Source organism: Lepus europaeus, chromosome 10 (assembly GCF_033115175.1).
Source record: "Lepus europaeus isolate LE1 chromosome 10, mLepTim1.pri, whole genome shotgun sequence".
NCBI lineage: Eukaryota > Metazoa > Chordata > Mammalia > Lagomorpha > Leporidae > Lepus > Lepus europaeus.
This window is the reverse complement of record NC_084836.1, coordinates 4,885,889-4,908,180: the sequence shown is the minus strand read 5'-3', so window position 1 is coordinate 4,908,180 and position 22,292 is coordinate 4,885,889. Positions and strand designations below refer to the sequence as shown.

The 22,292-nt window shown below is 61.2% G+C and overlaps 1 protein-coding gene across 2 annotated transcripts in view; it reads right to left on the bottom strand.

Annotated features, from left to right (window-relative positions):
• SCUBE1 (signal peptide, CUB domain and EGF like domain containing 1) overlaps nt 1-21,497 on the bottom strand; it is a 124,901-nt gene extending 103,404 nt beyond the window's left edge. For both annotated transcript variants that reach the window (XM_062201925.1, XM_062201926.1), the window contains exons 1-3: nt 21,410-21,497; nt 17,515-17,646; nt 1,341-1,469 (exon numbers count right to left, since the gene is read on the bottom strand). In XM_062201925.1, the coding sequence (XP_062057909.1) occupies nt 1,341-1,469; nt 17,515-17,646; nt 21,410-21,497 (349 nt within the window). The remainder of the gene's footprint in view (nt 1-1,340; nt 1,470-17,514; nt 17,647-21,409) is intronic.
• Nucleotides 21,498-22,292: the final 795 nt, after the last annotated feature.

The following is a 22,292-nucleotide window of genomic DNA, read 5'->3' as shown; positions in this document are numbered from 1 at the left end:
TCAGAGGTCTGGGTGTGCCTGGTCACTGCTCCTCACTGCCTTGGTTGACCAACGAGGACCTGGGCCCAGACCAGTCGCTGACGCACCTTGCCAAGTCCATGTCCCCATGCCCGAGGCTCCAGTTGCTGTGCCCTGAGCACCCAGCAGCTGGTGGCAGAGGCCAGTGGGACAGGCGGTTCTGCTCTGAGAGCCACAGGCTCTTGCCCGTCCAGACGGCAAACAAGCTGTTTTGGGTCGACAGCTGTTGCCATGCTTCCCCCATGTTTGCGAATGTGATCTCGTCTGGAAACAGGGTCTTGGTAGACAATCAGGTTGAGATGAGGTTGTTAGGGTGAACCCTAATCTAGCACAACCGGTACCCTGATCAAAAAGGGAAATCAGACACAGAGAGACACACACAGTGCTAACACAGTGGGCAGATACCGGGGGATGCCATCCGTGAGCCAAGGAAAGGCCCGAGGTGGCCAGGAGCCGGCAGCGGGGTCTGGGACAGACTCCCTCCCAGGCCTCAGGAGGAACGGGCCCTGCCGGGAAGTGTGAGGATCCACACGTGTCGTCCAAGCTGCCCAGCACGTGACTTGGTTGTGTATCCCTGGAGACTGACACGGTGACTGTAACTTAGTGGTGGTGGGGCCATGTAAAAGTGTCTGAGGTACACATGCTGGCCAAGGAAAAAGCGAGACAAAGCCATGCTGACCGTCTGATCACCACCTCGGCAGAACCACGGCTGCACACGGAGGAGACGGGAAGGAAATCTACCAGATAACTAAGATGTCTTCCATTTTGTCTTTCCATTCCCCTACCTTCTTCTATGTACCCAGAAAAAGTAGACTGCTCTTATACAACTGGTTTAAAACGTATTGGACCTATGGGCAAAGAAAGCTATGTATGATAATGCACAGAATGGCATTATGTTGAAGGAACTCAACCCCGACACCTTAAAATGTGGCTGTATTTGGAGACAGGACCCGCCAAGGGTAATGAAATGAAACCTGGAGTTGTCAGGGTGGAGCTGGGCAGGCATTGTTACAAGGAAAGTGCATTAGAGCAGAGAGACACCATGCGCACAGAAATGAAATCCCACGTGGAGACAGCAAGGTGGCGGTCAGCTACTGGCCAATGAGAGGGGCCTTGGAAGAAACCGAGCCTGTTGACAACTTAGTCTCAGACTCAGGGCCTCCGGAGCCACGAGGAAACACAATTTCTGTTGTTACGAGACCCCTAGCAAACCAGTGCAAGGAACCGAAGGAGGGCCAGCCTTCCCGCAGCCCCCAGCTCCGTAGCCAGAGCGGAGAGGCGGGCAGGGCGTGCCCGGAGCAGGCCACGGCTGCGGCACTCACCCAGGCAGTTGTGTCCATCGTGCGCCAGCATGAAGCCGTCGAAGCAGGTGCACCTGTAGTTGCCTGGGATGTTGATACACTCGTGGACGCAGCCGCCGTTGTAGTAGTCATTCTCACACTCGTCAATGTCTGCAAGACGAAGGGCAGGAGAGTCAGGGAGAGCGCGGGGCCCCTCTCCCTCATCGTGACACCCCCACCGTGACACAGGCAGGATGAGTGCACGAGAGGTGTCAGGGAGAGCGCAGGGTCCCCTCTCCCCCACCATGACGCCGGCAGGATGAGGGCACGGGAGGTGTCAGCGCGGGGTCCCCTCTCCCCCACCGTGACGCCGGCAGGATGAGTGCACGAGAGGTGTCAGGGAGAGCGCGGGGTCCCCTCTCCCCCACCAGGATGTGAGTGATTAGGGGACAAAGCCACAGGTTGAAGACTGCTGGGGGCTGGGGACCTGACCTGGGTCAGGAGGCCCTGGCCACCACCCCGAAGAGCAGGGCCGCACGCGGGGCCTGTGCGGGTGCCTCTCGTTTCCCACCAGGGCCAGGTGGGCAGGACTCACAGCCACCTCTGCCTCCCCGGAACCCCTCCACACCAACAGGAGTAACTGAGGGTCCCGTCTACAGCCCCCGAAGCTGGCTCTCTTGTGAGATCAACACTGCGCTGGACCAAAGTGTGGCCTCTGGAATGGAAGCCCGGGAACTCCCCCAGGCAGCTCCGCCTCAGCGGCCGGCGATGCCTGAATTTCGCCGTCAAAGGCTTCTGTCTCATAAACAACGGCCCACGCCTCCGGAAAGGTCACCCTTGTCGCTGTTCTGAGGCTTCTGCGACATTTCCCATCAGGGGTCAGCCGGGCTATGGGCTCTGGAGTTCCGAAGTCTGGGGGCCCTGGGAGGACACCAGGACCGCGGCCAGCTGCCGTCCCCACGTGGGCTCAGGTCGCCACGCGGACTCGCCCCTGCACACGGTCACAGTAGCGAAGAGGACGCAGGGCCTAAAGCACCCCGGAGGCCGCACCCCGGAGCCCGCCCTCGGGCGCCCCACCTCTGAGCAGTGATGGCGGCCCTGTCCCACCTCTGAGCAGTGATGGCGGCCCTGTCCCCGCTCGCTCTCAGGTCGTTGGTGCCCCCACCCCACACACTCCCTGGGTTCGTCCAAATCCCCGTCAGTCTACACCCACCCCCATCTCCACGGGCTCCAGGACAAGGCGGCGAGGGCAGCCGGAAGTGACCCACAGCCGACCCGGAACCGGAAGTGTCCCACGTAAACCCGGAAAGTGCCTGCGCCAGGTGGAGCCGCAGGTGCCGCTGAAGCCCTGGCTGGCCCGGAGCGAGCAGTTCCTTCCCTGCCCAGGAGAAGGGGCGTTCTGCGGCGGGGGTCCAGCTCTGAAAGTGGGGATGAGAGACGGCAGCCTGGCCGCCCCTTGACTGCCGGAGGAGCCACGGCGGGGAGCGAGCTCCGTGGGCTCGCCGTTAGGCGTCGGGAAGGCAGGCGTCATCTCGGGGTAGAGCCTCCAGGTGGGGGAACTGGAGGTGACTCGGTGCCCGCCTGCCGGAGACAGCGCCGAGCGGGGGGACCCGGCGGGAGCAGCAGCGGCAGAGCGCCAGCCTGCGGGGTCTGGGCCGGGCATCCGCGCCTGGTGCACCCACCCAGCCACGAGGACGGAGGAGCAAGGCGGCCGGGGTCTCCAGAGGCTTCACCCTACCTGCCCGGTGGCCAGTTGCATCAGCGGGGAAGCGGGCCAACTCCGCAACTCATCTTAGTTGTTCCCAGGCGTGATAGTTAATACTCATAGACATTGTAAATAAAGGAGCTGCCGTTGTGGCGTGGAGGGTAAAGATGTCACCGGCAGTGCCGGCATCCCATACGGGTGCGGTTCATGTCCCGGCTGCCCCACTTCCCATCCAGCTCCCTGCTATGGCCTGGGAAAAGCGGCAGAAGGTGGCCCAGGTGCCTGGGCCCCTGCACCTGCGTGGGAGACCTGGAAGGAGCTCCTGGCTCCTTGGCCCAGCCCTGGCCGTTGCAGCCATCTGGGGAGTGAACCAGCAGATGGAAGACCTCTGTCTCTCCCTCTGTTAACTCTTTCAAATAAATAAATGAATCTTTGGAAAACAAAAGAAATTCTCACAGGGTGCTAGACTTGAGGAGCACCGACAGACATTGGTATAGAAAGACAAGGACACGGATTACCTCCAAGTCTCTCTTGGCAGCTCGGACCTTTGTCCAGAGCCCAGACACCCCACCCAACCACCCTCACCCCAGATCTTCAGACACTCCAAAGGCAACGTCACCACTTGAACTCACCAACCTGCACTGCCCTGGGTACCCCACCCCGAGCACTGCTTTCCTTTCTCAATGCCCAATCAGCTACCAAAGCGCCGGTCCTGTTCTCCCCCACCCGACAGCCCAAGTATGGCCTCTCATGGGATCTGATGGAGCAGCTCCCAAACGCCCCTCCCTCAGCGGGTGACTCGGCAGGTGGCCTGGCCCCAACTCTGGGGGTGAAGCCCAATAAGTCACGTGCCACTAGCAATGCTGTTGGTCCCAGCACAGACATGTTACTTAGGCTGGGGCAGGCAGACTAAAGGGAAAGATTTTATTCCATGCTTGGATAAAAAAAATTTTTTTTCTCCTTTTCATCTTGTACCTCAGAAGAAAATATGCACATATCTATTCTGAAACATATATCCGCCTTTTTAATTCTCACAGCAACTCTCTGGAGAGCGCATGTTAACTCCATTTTATGGTTGAGCGAAGCAAAGTGCAGAGAGTCTGGGTAATTGGTGCAGGTCACATCGTAAGTGCAGGGCAAGGATCAGAACAAAGGTCTCGCCCTCCGCAAAACCCACATCCTGCCTAATAGGTTAGAGCCCACGACCTGCCAGTCATCGGTAAAGCGCTCCAGGGATGTTAGTTCACCTTTGGCACAGAGGAAGTCTTAGCCAATCCAAGTTCCTGTTCACCCATCTGTCCTTCCACTAGTTCCATATCCATCCACTCTCTCACACACACGCCAGTCATCCCTGCACCCACTCACCCCGTAACCTATCCATTCAAATGCCCCCCCAACCATTTTTCCATTTATCTACTTGTGCTAATATCTTCATCTGACTATCTGGTCAGCTGAACACCCTTCTAGTCACCCATCCACCCATCCACTCATCCACTTACCTGACCAGAGATCCACCCAACTATCCAATGTGCATCCACACTGCCATCCACCCATGCCAGGTGCCATGCTCCCATTCCTCTGAACATACACCCTCCCTCCCTCCCCCCATCCACAGATGCACTGATCCAAACCCCAGCTCTCTCTCTCTCTCACACACACACACACACGGGATAGCTGGTCTCTCTCACACACACACACACACCCCTACCCCACTCAGCCATTTCCCCAGATGTTCACTCACCCATATAGCCAAGCCTCTGTTCACACTCTCACCCTTTCCTTCAGACATCACCTATCCAAACAGCTTACAAAGTGCACAGAGTAACATTTGCAAAAAGATCATGACGAAGAACGAGAAAGGAGGTGACAGAGTGACAATGCATAAATGCATTTTTGTGGTTCAGCACAATTATAAGTGATGGGTCACAAATGCGGCCCCAAGCGTCCTAAAAGCCAAAGCAAAACGAAAACAAAGGACCCAATCAGAGGCATTCCGTCCATATGACGCAGTCGAGCCGGCTGTGTGAGTGGCCGTGAGGTCTGAGGAGCCTTCGCTCTCCTAAGCAGGCTGTGTTTGGGCCTCTGATTAGAACAGTCCCAGGCCTCGACTTGCCTGGGGACAGCAAGCTTTTCACTCGACAGAATGACAAATGTGCTCACCTTAAAGGTCATATACAGAGACTGCTAAATAGCCAACGACACCACTCCGGCCTTCTCCCTCCTCGACGCCCCTTGGGGCGGGGGGCACAGTAGACGTGGTGGCTGGAGTACAGAGTGCTTGCTGCTGACTTTTGTCCTTTAATCCATCTCCTGAAGAGTCTCCCCTAGACCTGGACTTGTCTGAGAACCCCCCGGCCCTCCCCGCCTCGGCTTCCGTGGCAGCCAGCTCTACCTCCCCAGAGCCCTGAATGGAGGCCTCTGCTCCTGACCCAGACTTGTCCTGGCCTTCCCCGTGTGTGCCTTGAACTCTTGCTTTTTGAAATCATATGTGCCTTCTGTAAGACCTAAAGAGATAAACATGCAAAGAAGGAAAACAGATCTCTCCCTAAGCAGGTGGGTTTATCATTGTAGAAGTCACGTCCAGGGGGCTGGTGCTGTGGTGCAACGGGTTAACACCTTGGCCTGAAGCGCCAGCATCCCATATGGGCACCAGTTCTAGTCCCGGCTGCTCCTCTTCTGATCCAGCTCTCTATTATGGCCTGGGAAAGCAGTAGAAGACGGCCCAAGTCCTTAGGCCCCTGCACCCACGTGGGAGACCCAGAGGAAGCACCTGGCTCCTGGCTTCGGATCGGCCCAGCTCCAGCCGTTACAGCCAACTGGGGAGTGAACCAGAGGATGGAAAACTGAAGACCTCTCTCTCTCTCTCTCTCTCTGCCTCTCCCCTCTCTGTGTAACTCTGACTTTCAAATAAATAAATAAATAAATAAAAAAGGAATCCCGTCCAGGAGCCAACACCACGGCAGGAAGCTCCACAGTTACTTAAGGAGTGTTCCAGCCAGAGGACAAGGACAGGCAGGTGGGGGCGGAGGAACGGGGGGGGGGGCAGCGGAGCCCGCGGGAGTCAGCTCCTCAAGCCTGGCATGGGTTTGTGTCTCTCAGGATGATGACCCTGAACCCTAAGCCACGGCACCCGCGCCTGTGACCTGATTTGGAGATACGGTCTTTGCAGGTGCAATCCCGCACGCGCTGGATGGTGGTGTCCTTTTAAGGAGAGGGGGACTGGCGGGGACAGCACGTGAGGACACACAGACACACAGCGGGGTGACAGCCACGTGATGACAGAAGCAGAGACCGGCACGACGCAGCCAGGGAGGCAGCAGGTGCGAGTGCGGTGCGCCTCCTCCGGAGGGGCTGAGACCCCGCCTCAGGCCCCCAGCCAGGGGCACCACTCACACCAGCCAGGGGCACCACTCACGCCAGCTCCAGGCTGCTGGTGGAGCCACTTCCTCCGGGGACGGGAAATGAACACTTTTTCCAAAGTGCTCCGTGGTCCAAAACGCCACTAAGGAACAAGGTGGGGAGATGTCCCGTGCTGCATCCAAGGTGGGGAGAGGCCACGCGCTGCACCATCTCCATTTCCAAGGCCTGCAGCTCAGCTCCACGAGGTTGAAGGGTGAGGGTGAGGGTGGCTCACGGGAAGGCAGAAAGTGGACAGAACAAAACTTGGGACCGCACCCTGAGCTCTGAGCACTTTAGACGAAGCTTCCGGCGGCTTGCTCGGGCCCCCTCCCTACTCCTCCCCTTGCTCGGGCCCCCTCCCTACTCCTCCCCTTGCTCGGGCCCCCTCCCTACTCCTCCCCTTGCTCGGGCCCCCTCCCTACTCCTCCCCTTGCTCGGGCCCCCTCCCTACTCCTCCCCTTGCCTGGATTTGCTTTTTTCTTTTTTTTTTTTTTTTTTTTTGACAGGCAGAGTGGACAGTGAGAGAGAGAGAGAGACAGAGAGAAAGGTCTTCCTTTGCTGTTGGTTCACCCTCCAATGGCCGCCGCGGCTGGCATGCTGCGGCTGGCGTACCGCGCTGATCCGAAGGCAGGAGCCAGGTGCTTATTCTGGTCTCCCATGGGGTGCAGGGCCCAAGGACTTGGGCCATCCTCCACTGCACTCCCTGGCCACAGCAGAGAGCTGGCCTGGAAGAGGGGCAACTGGGACAGAATCCGGTGCCCCTACCGGGACTAGAACCCGGTGTGCCGGCGCCACAAGGCGGAGGATTAGCCTAGTGAGCCACGGCGCCGGCCCTGGGTTTGCTTTTCTAACAGAAACTCAATTCCCGAGGGAAGACAGCTCCCGACATGTAATGGAGCGGAGGACACGGCACGGGGAGCTGCGCGCTGCGGGGTTTTTAGGAAGGTCACCCATCCCGCCTTTCCTGTGCGCCCAGCATCCCGCGGCTGTGGGTGCGAGCCAACGGCGCCGGCCTGGAACGAGAGCGCTGTTTCATTTATTCAGAACCGACCCCTGCTGCCCCCGTGAGACGCCTGCCTGTCCGGTGATGCCTGCTTTCTCTGAAGATTCTCCAGCAGGGAGCCGCAGTGCCTTCTCCTTTCGTTTTAATAACTTCAGGGCATTTGCCTGGAGCGTCAGCACGGTCTGTTATTATTTTTAAGCAACACAAGGCTTTTGGCAGGGCCCCCACGCTCCACTGGTGGGGACCAGTCCTGAAGATGTCTCTGCGTTTCCCACCGGGGTGGGCATTTGTCCAGGCGTCCCCCTTTGACAGTGGGGACCGAGCGCGCTAACAAAGACCCCTGCCCTGGTGAGGCACCCGAATGTCCCCTCCTTTGTCTGGGCCTTTAGGGAAAGCCCTGCGCTGCTGAGGTCAGGCAACCATTCGGGAGAGATGTATGGCTTAGGAAGTTGGGTCCTCATTGATGAATAAATCTTAATCCGGTTTGCTGGCTAATTACGCTCCAGGGAAGGCGGTTTCTCGGGCTGCCTGGCAGGAAGGATTAAGGCCCTGTCTCCGGGGGCGCGGGGTTAAGCTCTGGGTTTGTAATGACTGAGTAATGAGCCCGGCTCTCCGAGGACCCCTGGCATCCATCGATCAGGTTTCCCTTCTGCCGAGACAACGCCAGAAGTGGGTCCAGCAGTTAATTACAGGAGAGGTCAAAGGTCACACAAAACCAACACAAATCCATATACTTTTTCATTCCTAACGGCACACAATGACCATGGCTCCCCCCTCTCTGTGATCTACAACCACCACGGGGTTCAAGCTCCTTGGCGACGCCTCCCAGTCTCCATGGTGGCTTCGGGCTGCCATACTTGTTTTCGGGCTGTCTCTTCTGCCTGGGGCACCTTCCTCTTCACAAACAGCTACCTCCCATGCGCACCGAGCCCCCCCGGACCTCCAGCGCTTCGGCCCATCTCTTGGCAGACACAACCCCTCCCCCACCTGGGCCCCTGAACAGACGCCATCACAGCTTTCGCTCGCCTAGGATACTCGGACGCTGCCAGTGCAGGGGACAGGAACTGCGCCCAGTTCCGCAAGCCTCAGGACTTAGCAGAGAGTGCTCAACGAGTCTGCGCGACGTTGAACAGGTGACAGCCAGTGTGACAGGTGAGCCAGGAGGCACCCGCGACAGCCCCGAGAGCCGGGAACCAACATCTCTATTTTATAGCCAGAGACCCCACGCCCCAGAGATGTTACCTGCCCTAGCCTCTGCGAGATGAAGAATCCAGCCGGGCCACCTAAGGGAACAAAGCCCAGTGGTTTCCAAGGGCTGCAGTGGAGGAGGCCTGTGTGGGGATGAGGGCTAAGGACTTGGGGTTTCTTTTGGGGGTATCGAAAAGATTCGAGGGGCTGGCATTGTGGCGCAGCAGGTAAAGCCACCGCCTGTGACAGCAGCATCCTATACTGGTGCTGGTTTGTGTCCCGGCTGCTCCACTTCCAATCCAGCTCCCTGCTGATGGCCTGGGAAAAGCAGTGGAAGATGGTCCAAGTGTGTGGGCTCCTGTCACCCAAGTGGGAGACTTGGAAGAAGCTCCTGGCTTTGGCCTGGCCCAGCCTTGGCTGTTGCAGCCATCTGGGGAGTGAATCAGTGGATGGAAGACCTCTCTCTTTCTCTCTCTCTCTCTCTCTCTGTAACTCTTTCAATATAAATAAATATTTTTTCAAAAAGGAAGATTCTAAAACCGACAGAAAAGATGAACACCTCTAAGTACCCTAGAAGGCACGGGGTTGCACACTTTAGATGGCTGCTCTGTGCGAGACGTGAATGACGGCTCAGTAAAGCTGTCTCAGGTTGATGCTGTCATGGGCTGGCGGCTGGGCCCCCAGAGCTCTGCCGGGTGCAGGGAGAGCTGCACCCTGAGCTGGCCCCAAGGCCATCTGCCCTGCTGGGGTGGTCCATGGCGGGCTGTTTGGCTTTTTCTCCAAGATCCCTCTGCAGAGTCTCTGTCACACAGCAATAAAAAACCACAGTGGCAACTGCACCCCAGGCCTTGTCCTACTGGGTAGTGGCTTACCCCGTGCCAGAGCCCAGGTGCAAGGTCTGAACTTCATGCGTGGAACAGAGACAGAAGCTAGGCTCAGAGAGCTTGAGTGACGTGCCCAGATCCACCAGGAAGTAAATGGCAGAGCCGACGCTCGGACAGGTGGGCTCAGTCCAGACCCCTCTCCTGACTCTGATGCAGTTATCCAGAGCCATCCCAGGGCTCAGGGCCCCAGGGGTCCAGGGTCCTCACGGAGGATCCAATCCCTTCCACAGCTCCTTTCCTTCGGTGTCAACACAACGCCAAGGCCACCTCTGGCCCTCACTCAGAACCCCTGACCTTGCCTGCACACGAGCCCCAGCCTGCGGGAGAAAACAACACAGACACAAATGGACGAATCCTGTGCCAGGAGGGCTGCCCTGCCAAGGGGCCAGCCACACCCAGCTCCCCACGTCCCCCACAGGACCCCCCAGCTGCCCCACAGACTGAGCCAAGTTTGGGCACCGTAGAAGTAAGCAGAGCCCTGAACCAGGAGCTGGCCCCCCGGGACCTCCCGACCCCTCCTGAACTCTTAAGGCAGCACACAAAGGCCTGTACACAGAGCTGCCTCGGGTGACACGGGGCTGCTACCCAGACCTCCACGGACCCACCCCCAGCTCTGTTCCCTCCGACACAGGGGCCCAGACAGAAGGCACGGGGCTCCTGGAGACGGGGGTACATGTCGGAGACCCCGGAGGGCTGGGGGGAGGGTGGTGAGCAAGCCAGCAGTTGCTGTTAACCTAGGCCAGAAGTCCAAGGCAGGCCCGTCTGGAGGAGCCCCTCAGAGAGCTCTCCCAGACCCCCTGACCTTGCCCGCACACACGAGCCCCGGCCCCCTTTGTCTCAAGGCCTTTGGGGAAGGCCACCATCCCTTTCAGTAGCATTCAAAGGCCAAGCAGCCCACAGTTTATTTTCTTAGAAATAATGGTTTTTTTCTGGTTAGCATTCCTCGCACGGAAAAACAAATACGGCCACTGTAATAAGAAGCGGCCAAGAGGAGGCAAGAGGGTTGGGAGGAAGGGCACGGAGGGGGCTGCTGCCTGTGGGGCGGGGAGCCCTGGGGCAGGGGGCAGGGGCAGAGACCCCTCGCCCTGGGAGACGTGGGGATTTAGAGACCAGAGGAAGGCCGGCATCCAGGCCCCGGCGCAGCCGACCACGTGCTCTGGCGGACGGTGAGGCCTTGTCCCCCTCCAACCTCTGCTGAACGCACCGAGTGCATTTTGCATTCGAATGCATAAGCAGGTGCTGGGGGGCCCATTGGACGGATGAGGACCCGGGGGCCGAGGATGGCTAAGCCACTGGCTGGAGCTGCTGCGTCAGCAAGGACTAAGGTGTCCGCTTCGAACCCTTGCCACAGGTGCAAGGGACGTCAGCGATGGGCTCTGTCCCACTTTCCCAGAGGACACCTTCTCCCCCCCACACACCCACAAAGCCTGTCTGTACTTGCCACACCCCGTTATCACCACTTCCTTCCCCATCCGTCCCTCCCGCGGGCCAGCGAGGTCTCGGGGCAGGGCGCACGTCTTGGCCCTAGCACCAAGCTTGGCACGGAGCAGGTACTCAGTGAACGTCCCTGGAACAACTGAGCCCAGGCCAGGGCACCATTTTAAGGCCCGGACTGAGGTTCAGAGGGGCGAGCTCGCCTCCTACGCTTGCAGGACAAGAGCCGGAGAGTTTTATTTTTCCTTCTAAAAACCGACCCGGGGCCGGCGCCGTGGCCTAGTGGATAAAGCCGCTGCCTGCAACGCTGGCGTCCCATATGGGCGACTGTTCCTGTCCCGGCCGCTCCAGTTCCGATCCAGCTCCCTGCTAATGGCCTGGAAAAGCAGCAGAAGATGGCCCGAGTGCTTGGGCCCCTGCTACCCACGTGGGAGACCTGGAAGAAGCTTCTGGCTCCTGGCTTTGGCCTGGCCCAGCCCTGGCTGTGCGGTCACCTGGGGAGTGAACCAGCAGATGGAAGACCTCTCTCTCTCTCTCTCTCTCTCTCTCCCTCTCTCCCCCCTCTCTCTGCAACTCTGACTTGCAAATAATAAATAAGTAAATCTTAAAAAAAAAAAAAGACTTTGAGATGGGTGCCCAGAGGCCTCTGGTCTGTTGCAGAGCTGGGCCGTTGCGAGCTATGCGACCTAATTGCTGGCTAACAGCAACTTAGAATTTTCCAGCACGTCCGACTTCCTCCTGCCTGCCGGTCCGCTGGCCTGAGCGCTTTCATCTTCGGGAGAGCGCCCACCGGCACGTGTAATTGCAAGATTTACAGCTTGACAGCCAGGAGCCTGCCCCCCACCGCCACCTCCTCCCACCTGCCCTGGCCTCCCAAAAGGCAGAACTTATCTGGAGTTTCAGTAAAGTACACAAAAAAACAGTGATGAGAATGATTTAATAAGCTCGCGGGCATTATTCCCTAGGAAGGCCAATTGGCTGTAAGTTTTTTGTTTTTTTCTGATGTTAAACTAAATGGATGGCTGGGTGTGTTATTAGGAGTTTTGTTAAAACACTTTAATAATAGGCTCCGAAGCCTGATTGACAGGCAGGCCCTGGGGGGTTCAGAGTTCAGGAAGTCACTGTTTACATTCATTACGTACATGCTAATTTTGTGATCTCTGATGGCCATGAGGTTGTCATTTTTTTCCTTTTCACACCAAAAAAGGAAAAGAGTCATATATTTGATATACTGTGGCCAAAACAAAGAGTTATTTCCCCAAGAGTTTTAATTATAGCGTTTTGGAACAGGCTCAGTTGGAACTTGTGAGTGGAACAAGCCACGTGTGTAAATGGTCCCCCCGAACGGGGTCCACGCAGAAGGGGTGCTGTGTGCCCTCGGCCCAGACTGAACAGGGATTACCAGGAGGGTCCCAGTTACTTAAGCCAGCTGAGGGCGGTCTGCTCCTTGTTTGAGGCCTGGTCCTGATTACAAACGAGAGCTTTTAATTAAGATTAGTAAGACCCAATTCAAGCTATAATTTGGTCCTTTTCCTCAGCAAATGTCTATGAAAACAAGGCAATTAAGGTTAAATGAGTTGAAGCATTTAAAGGGGATGCAGTGGCCCGGCCTCGCCCCGGCCTGCCCCCTCGGCAGAATGAGCACAAACAGGCCTGGCTAATTCAGACCAGGAGGCTGGTGTAGCGCTTGGCTTCCAGAAGGCCCCATGCCCAGGGGGCCCGGTGAGCTGCAGATGTAAGGGCTGAGCTAAAGAAAGGCCAGGGAAACAGGATGTGCAAAGGCCCCGGGGTAGCAAGAGCTGGCAACTTTGGAGAGACAGGATGCTGGGAAGTAGCCTGGTTCACAGCGGCTGTGCAGAGGGTGGGGCTGGCCCCCAGGCTCATCACCTGGGCACAAAGGGGGGCTGATGTGCTTTTGGCCTCTCAGGTGTGGGGCCTGTCTCAGATGAGCCAGTGGCAGCAAGAGAGGGACACAGCATAAGCGAAAGGGTCTCCACAGCCCCCCCCCCCCCATCACTCCACAGCTACGGCTCTCTCCGTTCCCTGTTCACTGCTTTCAGACGGGCCCGCGCGAGCCTGGCCTGCTGCTGGGAGACTGTGGCCGCCTGGAACCGGAATCCAGGCCCTGCAGATGGACCGTGCTGGACCTGCGGGTATCTTCAGAGGGGGCCTCTCGCCCTCAGGCCCCGGCTTCCTCCCCGGTAAAACCTCCAGAGAGTGCCAGGCTCTGGGAGGCCTCGCCCAGCTCCTCCGGGACTGGTGGGGCAGTGCTGGCCATCGCCACGGGTGTGCCGGCGGCTCCGGGGCGGGACGCCCACAGGTGGAGGCTCACCTGTGCCAGGAACCAGGGACTCATCCTCCCGCCCGTCCATCCAACTGGTGCCCTCCACACCCTGTGCCAGGTCTGGCGCAGGGTCCCCACGGCTGATGCCAAACAGGTCACAGACTCTGCCCTTGAGGGGCCGATGGAAAAGATAAATGCAGTGTGGCAGGGGTTAACTGGAGGTGTGCGTGCGTCTGGCGGGGGGCCTGGGGGGGGCAACACAGAGAGAGCCGGGCGCGGGTCGGAGCTCTTCCAGCGGCACACACCCATGCTTTCACTTCAAGCTACTTCTGACTCCATCAACAGGTGGCTCACCTAGAAGACACGCGATGGCCTCGGCCGCGCTCACAGCCTTTCCCAGAGCCACAGGTGCCTCTGTGTGCCCACAGCAAGGTCTGCTGAACGCACGGCCCCCAGGCTGCTCCCCGGACACGGCTGCCCTGGGGCTGTGCACACGGAGGCCACGTGATCACCACGCATCTGCCAGCCCTGGGTGTTCCCGGAATGGGCTGGGTGTGCTGTGGGGAGTTCACAAGCACAGCTCCAAGGTGACGTGGGGCAGGGCCTGGGGGCCACGCTCTCAGCACGCTCTGTGCTCACCCCGGCAAACAGCAAAGGCTCTGAGAGCCGCAGCACAGGGTCCTCACGGGCCCAGCACTCCGGCCCTTTGCCATCCCTCACCCCACCTCAGGAGCTGCAGATGCAGGGTCCAGGGAGGAAGGCCTGGAGGGCGTGGTGATTGATTAGTGATGTCTGCTGTGGGCTGAGGCGGGGTGGGGTGGGGTGGGGGAGTGGAATATTCGCCATCACTCACATAGGTTTAGCTGGACAAAGGAACACCTCCTGTCCCGTGTAACATTTTTGTCCCTCCTTGGTAAACGGTCATCTGTGGACAGCACGTGTGTCTCCCCAACATGTCTGGGGGTGGGATACGGACCTACGCCAGGGCTTACATGAACAGCAGATGAACCAGACCACCCCAGGTCCTGGCCTCTTCACATCCTGGGAAGCGCTGGGAAAAGACCACACTTCCCATACATCGGGCAACACGATGACCCACGTTCCTGTGATCATTAACATCGTGATAATGGCCTTCACCATCATCACCATCATCCAAACCAACAACCTCCTCACCACGCAAACAGTGGCTGATGCTCACAGGGTGCATCCCGCGTGCTAAGCTACGCTCAAGCTCTCAGTACGTGAGCTCACTTTGCTCTCACGCCGTCTCTACAAGCACGCGTTAGCAGCGTGTCCACTCCCTAGGGAAATGCAGCCTGAGCAAGGTGCCCTGGAAACACAGCAGCACTCAGGCGCCAAAGCCCAGGCCTCCGCCGCTGCGCTCAACAGGACGTGGACCCTCCAGTCCCTCTGCTCCGGGCGGAAGGGACGGCACAACGGCCACCCGCAGGACCGGCCTCACACCACACCTGGCCTCCCGCCCACACCCTTGGGCTTTCTGCAGCTGTAAAGCAAGCAGGGGAACATCTGGGCGGCCTCCACGTCCCTCTGGCCACCGCTGCACGCGGCTTCCCGGCCGCTGCGGATCCCAAATCCCCCGGGGGTCTCGGCAGAGTGGTCCTGCGGAGGCAGAGGGGGGCTCGTGGCTGTTGGGTGAACACTCCGATCCCCACTGATGACCGTGGGTAGGTCCCCAGGGACGCGGACACTCAAGTGCAAGGGGAGAGGGTCCCCGTGGGCCCCAGAACCCACGCCAGCTCTCGCTCATGGGGGAATTCAGGAGCAAGTGACCAAGCAAGCGGCGTCACCCTCCTGTCCTGAGAGCTGCTCTGACGTGGTAACTCACAGGTACGGAGTCTCCTACACCTGCTCGCAAAGCCTCTCCTGCTGCAGCCGCGGCAGACAAGCTCCCGGAGGGCGGGACCAGCGTGCACCGCGGCCATCACCTCTGAGGTTAGCCCCGAGCCACTGGCCAAGGCCAGGGCCATCTGTAGCCTCATCTGAAACCACTCTGAACGATGGCGACGATGTCGGCACCGTCATCGGCTATTAGGCACACACTGCGCAGTGAGTACCCACTGTGTACTGGGCCAGGCACCAAGGCAGGCAGGTTCCCGGCGCCCCCGCGCACAATCTCCAGGAGGAGCTGTGCTGGGGAATACTGGCGGCCCATATACCCAAAAGGGAAACTGAGGCTCAAACGGTCACCTCAGCAATGGGCTGCCCCAGGCCCCCAGGCAGAGGCCAGGGCTGCTCTCCTGTCTCACCCCAGGGCGAGCACGAGCCCGCCCACGACCCAGTGCCCTCCCCCCATCGCTCACAGCTGTCCACATGGTCAGCACACTGCTGCCGCCACCAGGCCCCGTCCCGGGAGCTGGGGGTGTCACGACAGATGTGAGGGGCTCCCCGTGAGCTCCCTGGGCACGGCCCAAGTTCGCCAGCTTCGCCGTAGCAGGTCTGACGCCCGCCCGGGGCAGGCCCTCCAGAACACAGAGCAGCCAGGAGCAAAGATGCAATGACAGCACCGGCGCCCGGGGCTGCAGGGGGCAGAGCCGGCGCTTCGTGCACGTGTTTCCATGTGTGTGCATGTATGTGCCAGTGCGTGCCTGTTTGCACGTGCACACGTTTGCAGCATGTACCTGTGCACACACGTGTGCACGTGGAGTGTGAGGCAGAGCACAACTAAAGAAGAGTTCACCACTAGATTTTTCCAGGATGCAGGGGCTGGGCGTTCAGGGGGGAGAGCGGTGGTCAGAGGGCGGGGGGTGGGTGCTGGCCCCCTGCAGTGCATCACCAGCCCCCCCCCCTCCGCCAGCCCAGGACCCGTGCTGAACAGGAGGCTCCCGCTGGACTCTGAAGGGCCTCAGGGAAGCAAGGAGACAAAGTGTGGGCCTCCTGCACAGGGGACGGCAGCAGAGGACTAAGGGGCTGGCCAGTGCCGGAACAGCTGGGTCCCGGACCTGAGGGGAGGGGCTGGCCAGTGCTGGAACAGCTGGGTCCCGGACCTCAGGGGCTGGCCAGCGCAGGAACAGCTGGGTCCCGGACCTCAGGGGCTGCCCAGTGCAAGAACAGCTGGGTACCGGACCTCAGGGGCTGGCCAGTGCAGGAACAGCTGGGTCCAGGACCCAGGCAGCAGAGAGGCAGGTTGACCACAGTGCTCCCTGGCCACGGCTCAGGGTGTGGTGGCAGAGCAGCGGGTCAGAAAGTGGTCACGAGGCCCAGATGTGCCACCCGGCCAGCGGGACAAGCAGCCTGCCCAGCCCGTCCCACCAGGCTGCTTGCCCCTGACCTGCTCAGTCTGCCCCCAGGCAGCCTCCCCTCCCTACACACCAGCCTGGGCCCCAGGCAAGCAGGACCCAGGACGCGTCACTGCCCAGCACTTGGCCTGCAGGAGACGTGCGACACAGCTCAGCTGGGGGGAGGCGGAGTGTACCTCCGGCAGGACTCTAGCCCTGGAGAGCCCTGCACGCGCACAGCAGGCATCGCCCTGTCCCAACACAGATCTCACAGAAGCCGTCAGGGCTGCGAGAGGAGACGAGGGGAGCTGGAGTCACTGAGCGGGAATTACAAGGCCTGGGGTCGACCCTCGCCGTGTCACTGGAAAGTGAGGGGGCCTGGCAGAAGACGTGACTCCTCTCTCTGGACCTCAGCTTTCCTCTCTACACAATGGGAGCAAGTGGGCAAGATTCAGAGCCGGACCGCCCCAGGGGTGTGCGTCCGTCACACAGAGAGCAGTTTCCAGCTCCCCAAGCTGCGTCGGAGCCCTGGCCCACATCCACCGGGTCAGGATGACTGCTCAGAACCTCCCACGGGAACGTTCCCGAAGGAGCTCCTGGAATGGAGAGCCAAGGCTCCAAACACAGCCAGGGCTTTTTTCTCCGACCCTCAGCCTGCCCGGGAGGCGGCTTCTAACGCTAGGTGGCCACACCAGCAGCCCAGGTGTAGGGAAGGAAGGCTGGACAGAAAGACAGACAGCATAAATCCACCAGGCTCTAGAGCTGACCAGAGACCTGAGCCAGCCTCACCGGTGCCATGGTTGGCTCTGGAGCAGGTCTTGTGGGGAAGCCACAGGCCACACAGGGTCGTTTTGGACTTGGAGTTAGGGACATGGTGGGGGTGGGGGAAGGATCAGGTGCACAAACACATCATCGAAGCGTCGCCTCTGTTGCCTTAAAGCACACACACCATTTCAAAGCCAGGTGAGGGTCCAATGCCCACGCTGGAGGGAGGCGGCCCCGGGTCTGCGAAGCCAGCGTGAGAGCGTGGCGGCGGGGCTGGCCTGGCCTGCAGCAGCACCGCCTGTCGCCTCTGGGACTCACCTTCACACTGCCTCCCTTCCCCCTTGTAGCCGGGCTTGCAGAGGCACTTGTAGGACTTGGGCGTGTTCTGGCAGATGGCGTCGATGTGACAGTCATCTGTGCCCTCCGAGCACTCGTCCACGTCCACGGCTCCTGCAGGGGCAGGGAGACGGGGTGAGCTGTGGCCCGGGAAGGCCAGGGGAGCCCTGGCCTCCACCTTCCCATTGGCCACTGGGGTTGCTAATGGTAATAGTACCACGTGACAGCGCCAGGCACAATGCTACCAACACGCATGGCTCATTGATTTTCACATCAACCCACTGAGGACGGCTATCGTTCCCATTAAAAAGACGGGAACACTGAGGCCTATGGACACAACCAGCTAAAGTCTCTCTCTCCCCACAAGCACCTCTCCGCCCCACCTCCACTGTCCTCTTTCTAGAATTCGGGGCCAGAAGGGTTTTGGGAGACATTTAAATGCAGCCCCTCTGGGGTGCATACGGAGAGATTAAGGCCAGGGTGGACAGTGAGCAGAGGTCATGTTGAGGCTCCCGTGGGGCGACCTGAGTGTGGGACCCCAGCAGCCCCTCGGCTGTGGCATCCTGGGATTCTCCATGCAGCCTCCACACCCCAGACGGGGCTACAGCTGGGCTAACCTGGGCTCACTGGTGGTTCTGATGCCCCCACCCCCGTCCTCTCTTTTCTCCGGCTTGGAAGTCTAGGAACGGACCTGGTTCCTCGTGCCCAGTTTCAAAATTCAAATTCAGTTCTAGCTCCTGGCACTCCCACCTCCCACCACAACCACAGACTGTGTATCCATGTAGGCACCCCAATCGCCCCCACCCCAGATCGGACAGGGAGGGGGGCCTCGGGAGCAGGCGTGCACAGCCCGAGGAACCTCAGCCACATCAGCCGCACTCGGGGTCAACTGCTCAGGCTGCAGGCGATGGCGCTGGGGCCCATGAGGTCTGCTACGGGCTGGCAGCTCATTAGGGGCACGCCAGACCCCACCAGAGCAAGCTTTTCTGCGTCGCTTCCAGCGAGCTAGGAGCAGGATCCAGACAGGGCGGTCAGACAGGGCTCAGGGGGCGGCAAGGAAGGGGGCTCTCGGCAGCTGGCTTGAGGAAGCCCCCCAGGAGCGAGCTGGGAAGGTCCTCGCCTCCTCGTGCCCAGGGCCTCCCCTGTGTTCCCTGGTCCCCAAGGATGTCCAGTCTGAATACCCGGGCTCTGAGTCTGTATGTGGGGGCCTCTCTGAGATCCCCCCTCCCCAGGTTCGGCTCCTCTGCTCCAGCACCCACGGCTCCAGCCCGCTCCCAGTGGAAGAGAGACATCAAAGAGCAGCAAGTCAGCACGACCCGCCCGCCCCACGCAGGCACACGCGTGGCCTCACGTTTCGGAGTGGCTACACCTTCTCAGGAGGGCGGAAAGGTGTCTGAGGGACAGTCACTGCCAGAGCTCCGGTGAACAGGCGACCGGGGGCCAGGCGGGGCATCGGAGAGGGAGTGACAGCCAGTGCAGGGGTGGCGCTGGCTCAAGGGCAGTGCCAGAGGCCAGAGAGGACGGCTCTGCGCCCCCAGGGCGAGGACTGGGCCACTTCTGCGGCACCGCCGGGAGGGGCAACAGGAAACGGGGGACTCCCCCCACTCCCCACGGGCCAGCCCCTGGGCATGAAGGGAGGGAACACACACACACCCACACAGACACACATGCACACAGAACACACACACAGAGACACACACCCACACACAGACACACACACCCACACATACACCCCCCCACAGACACACACACACACACCTACACACACAGCACACAGACACACACACAGAGACACACACCCACACACAGACACACACACCCACACATATACCCCCACACACACAGACACACACACACACCTACACACACAGCACACAGACACACACACCCACACATACACCCCCCCACAGACACACACACACACCTACACACACAGCACATACACACACAGAGACACACACCCACACACAGACACACACACCCACACATATACCCCCCCACAGACACACACACACCTACACACAGCACACAGACACACACACACAGACACACACCCACACACAGACACAGGGAGGGAACAGACAGACACACCCACACCTACACACACAGCACACAGACACACCCACACACCTACACACACAGCACATAGACACACACACAGAGACACACACCCACACATATACCCCCCCACACACAGACACACACACACCTACACACAGCACACAGACACACACCCACACACAGACACAGGGAGGGAACAGACAGACACACCCACACCTACACACACAGCACACAGACACACCCACACACCTACACACACAGCACACAGACACACACACACAGGGAGGGAACAGACACACACACACTCATGCACACACCTACCCACACACACTCACACACCACACAGACACACACATGAGGGAACACACACACACCCACACAGGCACACCCCCACCCACACAGACACACCCCCACACACTCACACACCCACACACCACACAGACACACATGCACACAGACACACCCACACACCTACCCACACACACACCACACAGACACACACACACTTACACAGACACACATAAGGAGGGAACACACACACACCCACACAGACACACCCCACACCCACACAGACATACACCCCACACACTCACACCCACACACCACACAGACACACATGCACACACACACCCACACACCTACCCACACACACCACACACCCACACACCCACACAGACACACACACACACACACACCTGGCCAGAGGGGAAGGGTCCTCATCAGGATGGAAACATGGTGGGGGCCTCTCCCCGCCCTCCTAGCAAACACGGGGAGCGGAGAGGGCAGGTAGCTGGAGGGGGGCGGGACTCCGGCCATGCTGCCCTGCCCACGTGGGATCCCGGTGCCGGGCAGCCCAGCCCTCCGACTGCCCACTTAGCCTTTGCTTGGCCTGCTCCGGGGCTTCACCCTCACAGAGCCTGCGCAGGCCGGGGGCACACGGAGGGTGGGTCACAGCAGAGGCTGGGAGACACCCACAGTTCGCAGGTTCCCGCAGCAGGAAGGTGCCCCAGGTCACTCAGGTGTGACTCCCAGGACCAGGCCCCTGCGCTGTTGTTGGAGGAGGGTGGCGGCGAGCAGGGCCCTTCCACTCACACCACCGCCCCCAGAGAAAGGGGACACAGATGTGGGAGGGGAGCCCCTTCCACGCCACCACCCGCCGGGACCCCGCCTGGCCTCTGCTGCCCGCCCTGACCACAGCCGGGCTCCCTCTGTGTCTGTCCCGCGCCCTCCTCTCGCCCGACTGTCCATCTGTCCGTCACTTCCCAGGCCTCTCCGTCCTTCTCCCTGCCCCCACTCTCCGGTCTCGGCGTCCGGTGCCTCCACCGCCGGCCCTCAGCCCCCTTCTCGGACCCGTCCCCTCCCTGAGGTCCCTCCGCCTCCTTCCCTTCCCCACGGCACTCCTGGTCCCCCCCGCCCCCGGGCTGCTCGCGCCGTCCCTTTTGTCTGCTCTGTCTGCGCCCCCTTCCCCGTCCGTCGGTCCCGCCGGCCGCACCCCTTCCTCTTTCTCCGCGTCCGTCCTCTCCCTCGCCGCCTCCTCGCGCCTCCCCGGGGGCCCTCCGCCCGCCCCTCTGCACCCGGGGGCGCCCCTCTCGGCCGCGGGCACCCCCGGCCCAGCCGTCGCGCCTTCTTCTCCCTCCCGCCCCCGCCCCCTCCCCCCCACCCCGCCCCTGCAGCGGCCCCGCCGGGCTCCGGAGCCCTTGCCGGCCCCACAAGTTACTTCGCCCCGAGGCGCGGCGGCTGCGGAGCCGGGCGGGCTGCGGTCCTCCCGACGGCGCGCCCGGGCGGGGGCCCCGGGGTCCTGCGGTCGGGCTCTTACCTGGGAGCCCGCTGCCCCCCGCCAGCCGCCCGCGCGCGCCCAGGGCGAGCAGCACGCACAAGTGCCAGCGCACGGCCGCCGCGCCCATGCTCGCTGTGGGCCCGGCCGGGCGTGGGGCGTGCGGCGTGCGGCGCGCGGGTCCTACCGGCCGCTCCCGCGAGCGCTCCGGGTGCTCGCGGCTCCGCCAGCGCTCGGGCTCCCGAGCCTCCGAGCCGGCGCGGCTGACGAGCTGACAGCCGCGCGCTCATTGGCCTGCGGCCGCGGGGGGCGGAGCCACGCGCAGGGCCGGCCAATGGGCGCCGCGGGGGGAGGGGCGGGCCAGGGCGTCCGGGCCGCCCCCTCCCCTCGGGGCGGGCGGCAGGTGGGGGGTGGGGGTCTCGGCCGGCCCGGGGCGCGGGGTCTCGCCGGGCTGGGGCTGGCTCTCGGAGGCTGTCCCGGCCCCTGCCCCTGCCCCCGGCCCCATCGTCTAGGGTGGCCGCGCCTTTGGGGGCCGCGCCCTCCCCGCACCCCCGGCCGCGGGCGCACACTGGAGAGAGGAGGGGGCTTCGAGCGGCTCAGAGCCGGGGAGGCCCCGGCCGCGGCGTCCGTTTGTAGCAGGGCCATGCCCGGGCTCCAAGCGTTCGCTGCGCGCCCGGTGGGCCCCCAGCCCCGGCCAGGCTCGGCCCGCGGCGATCTGGCCGGGGTGTCCACGCGTCCCTTCCACCAGCGCCCGAGGACAATGGCCCGCGAGCGCGGCCGTCCCGGGCCGGCGTCTGCAGCGGGGCGCCGAGGTCCGAGCGCGGGGCCCTGGGCTTCCCCGGCGGGTGGAGGCGAGCACTGCCCGCCCCGGTCCGGGGTCTCCAGCCGAGGCCTGTCCGCCCGGGGGCCCGCTCTGCTCCCGGCG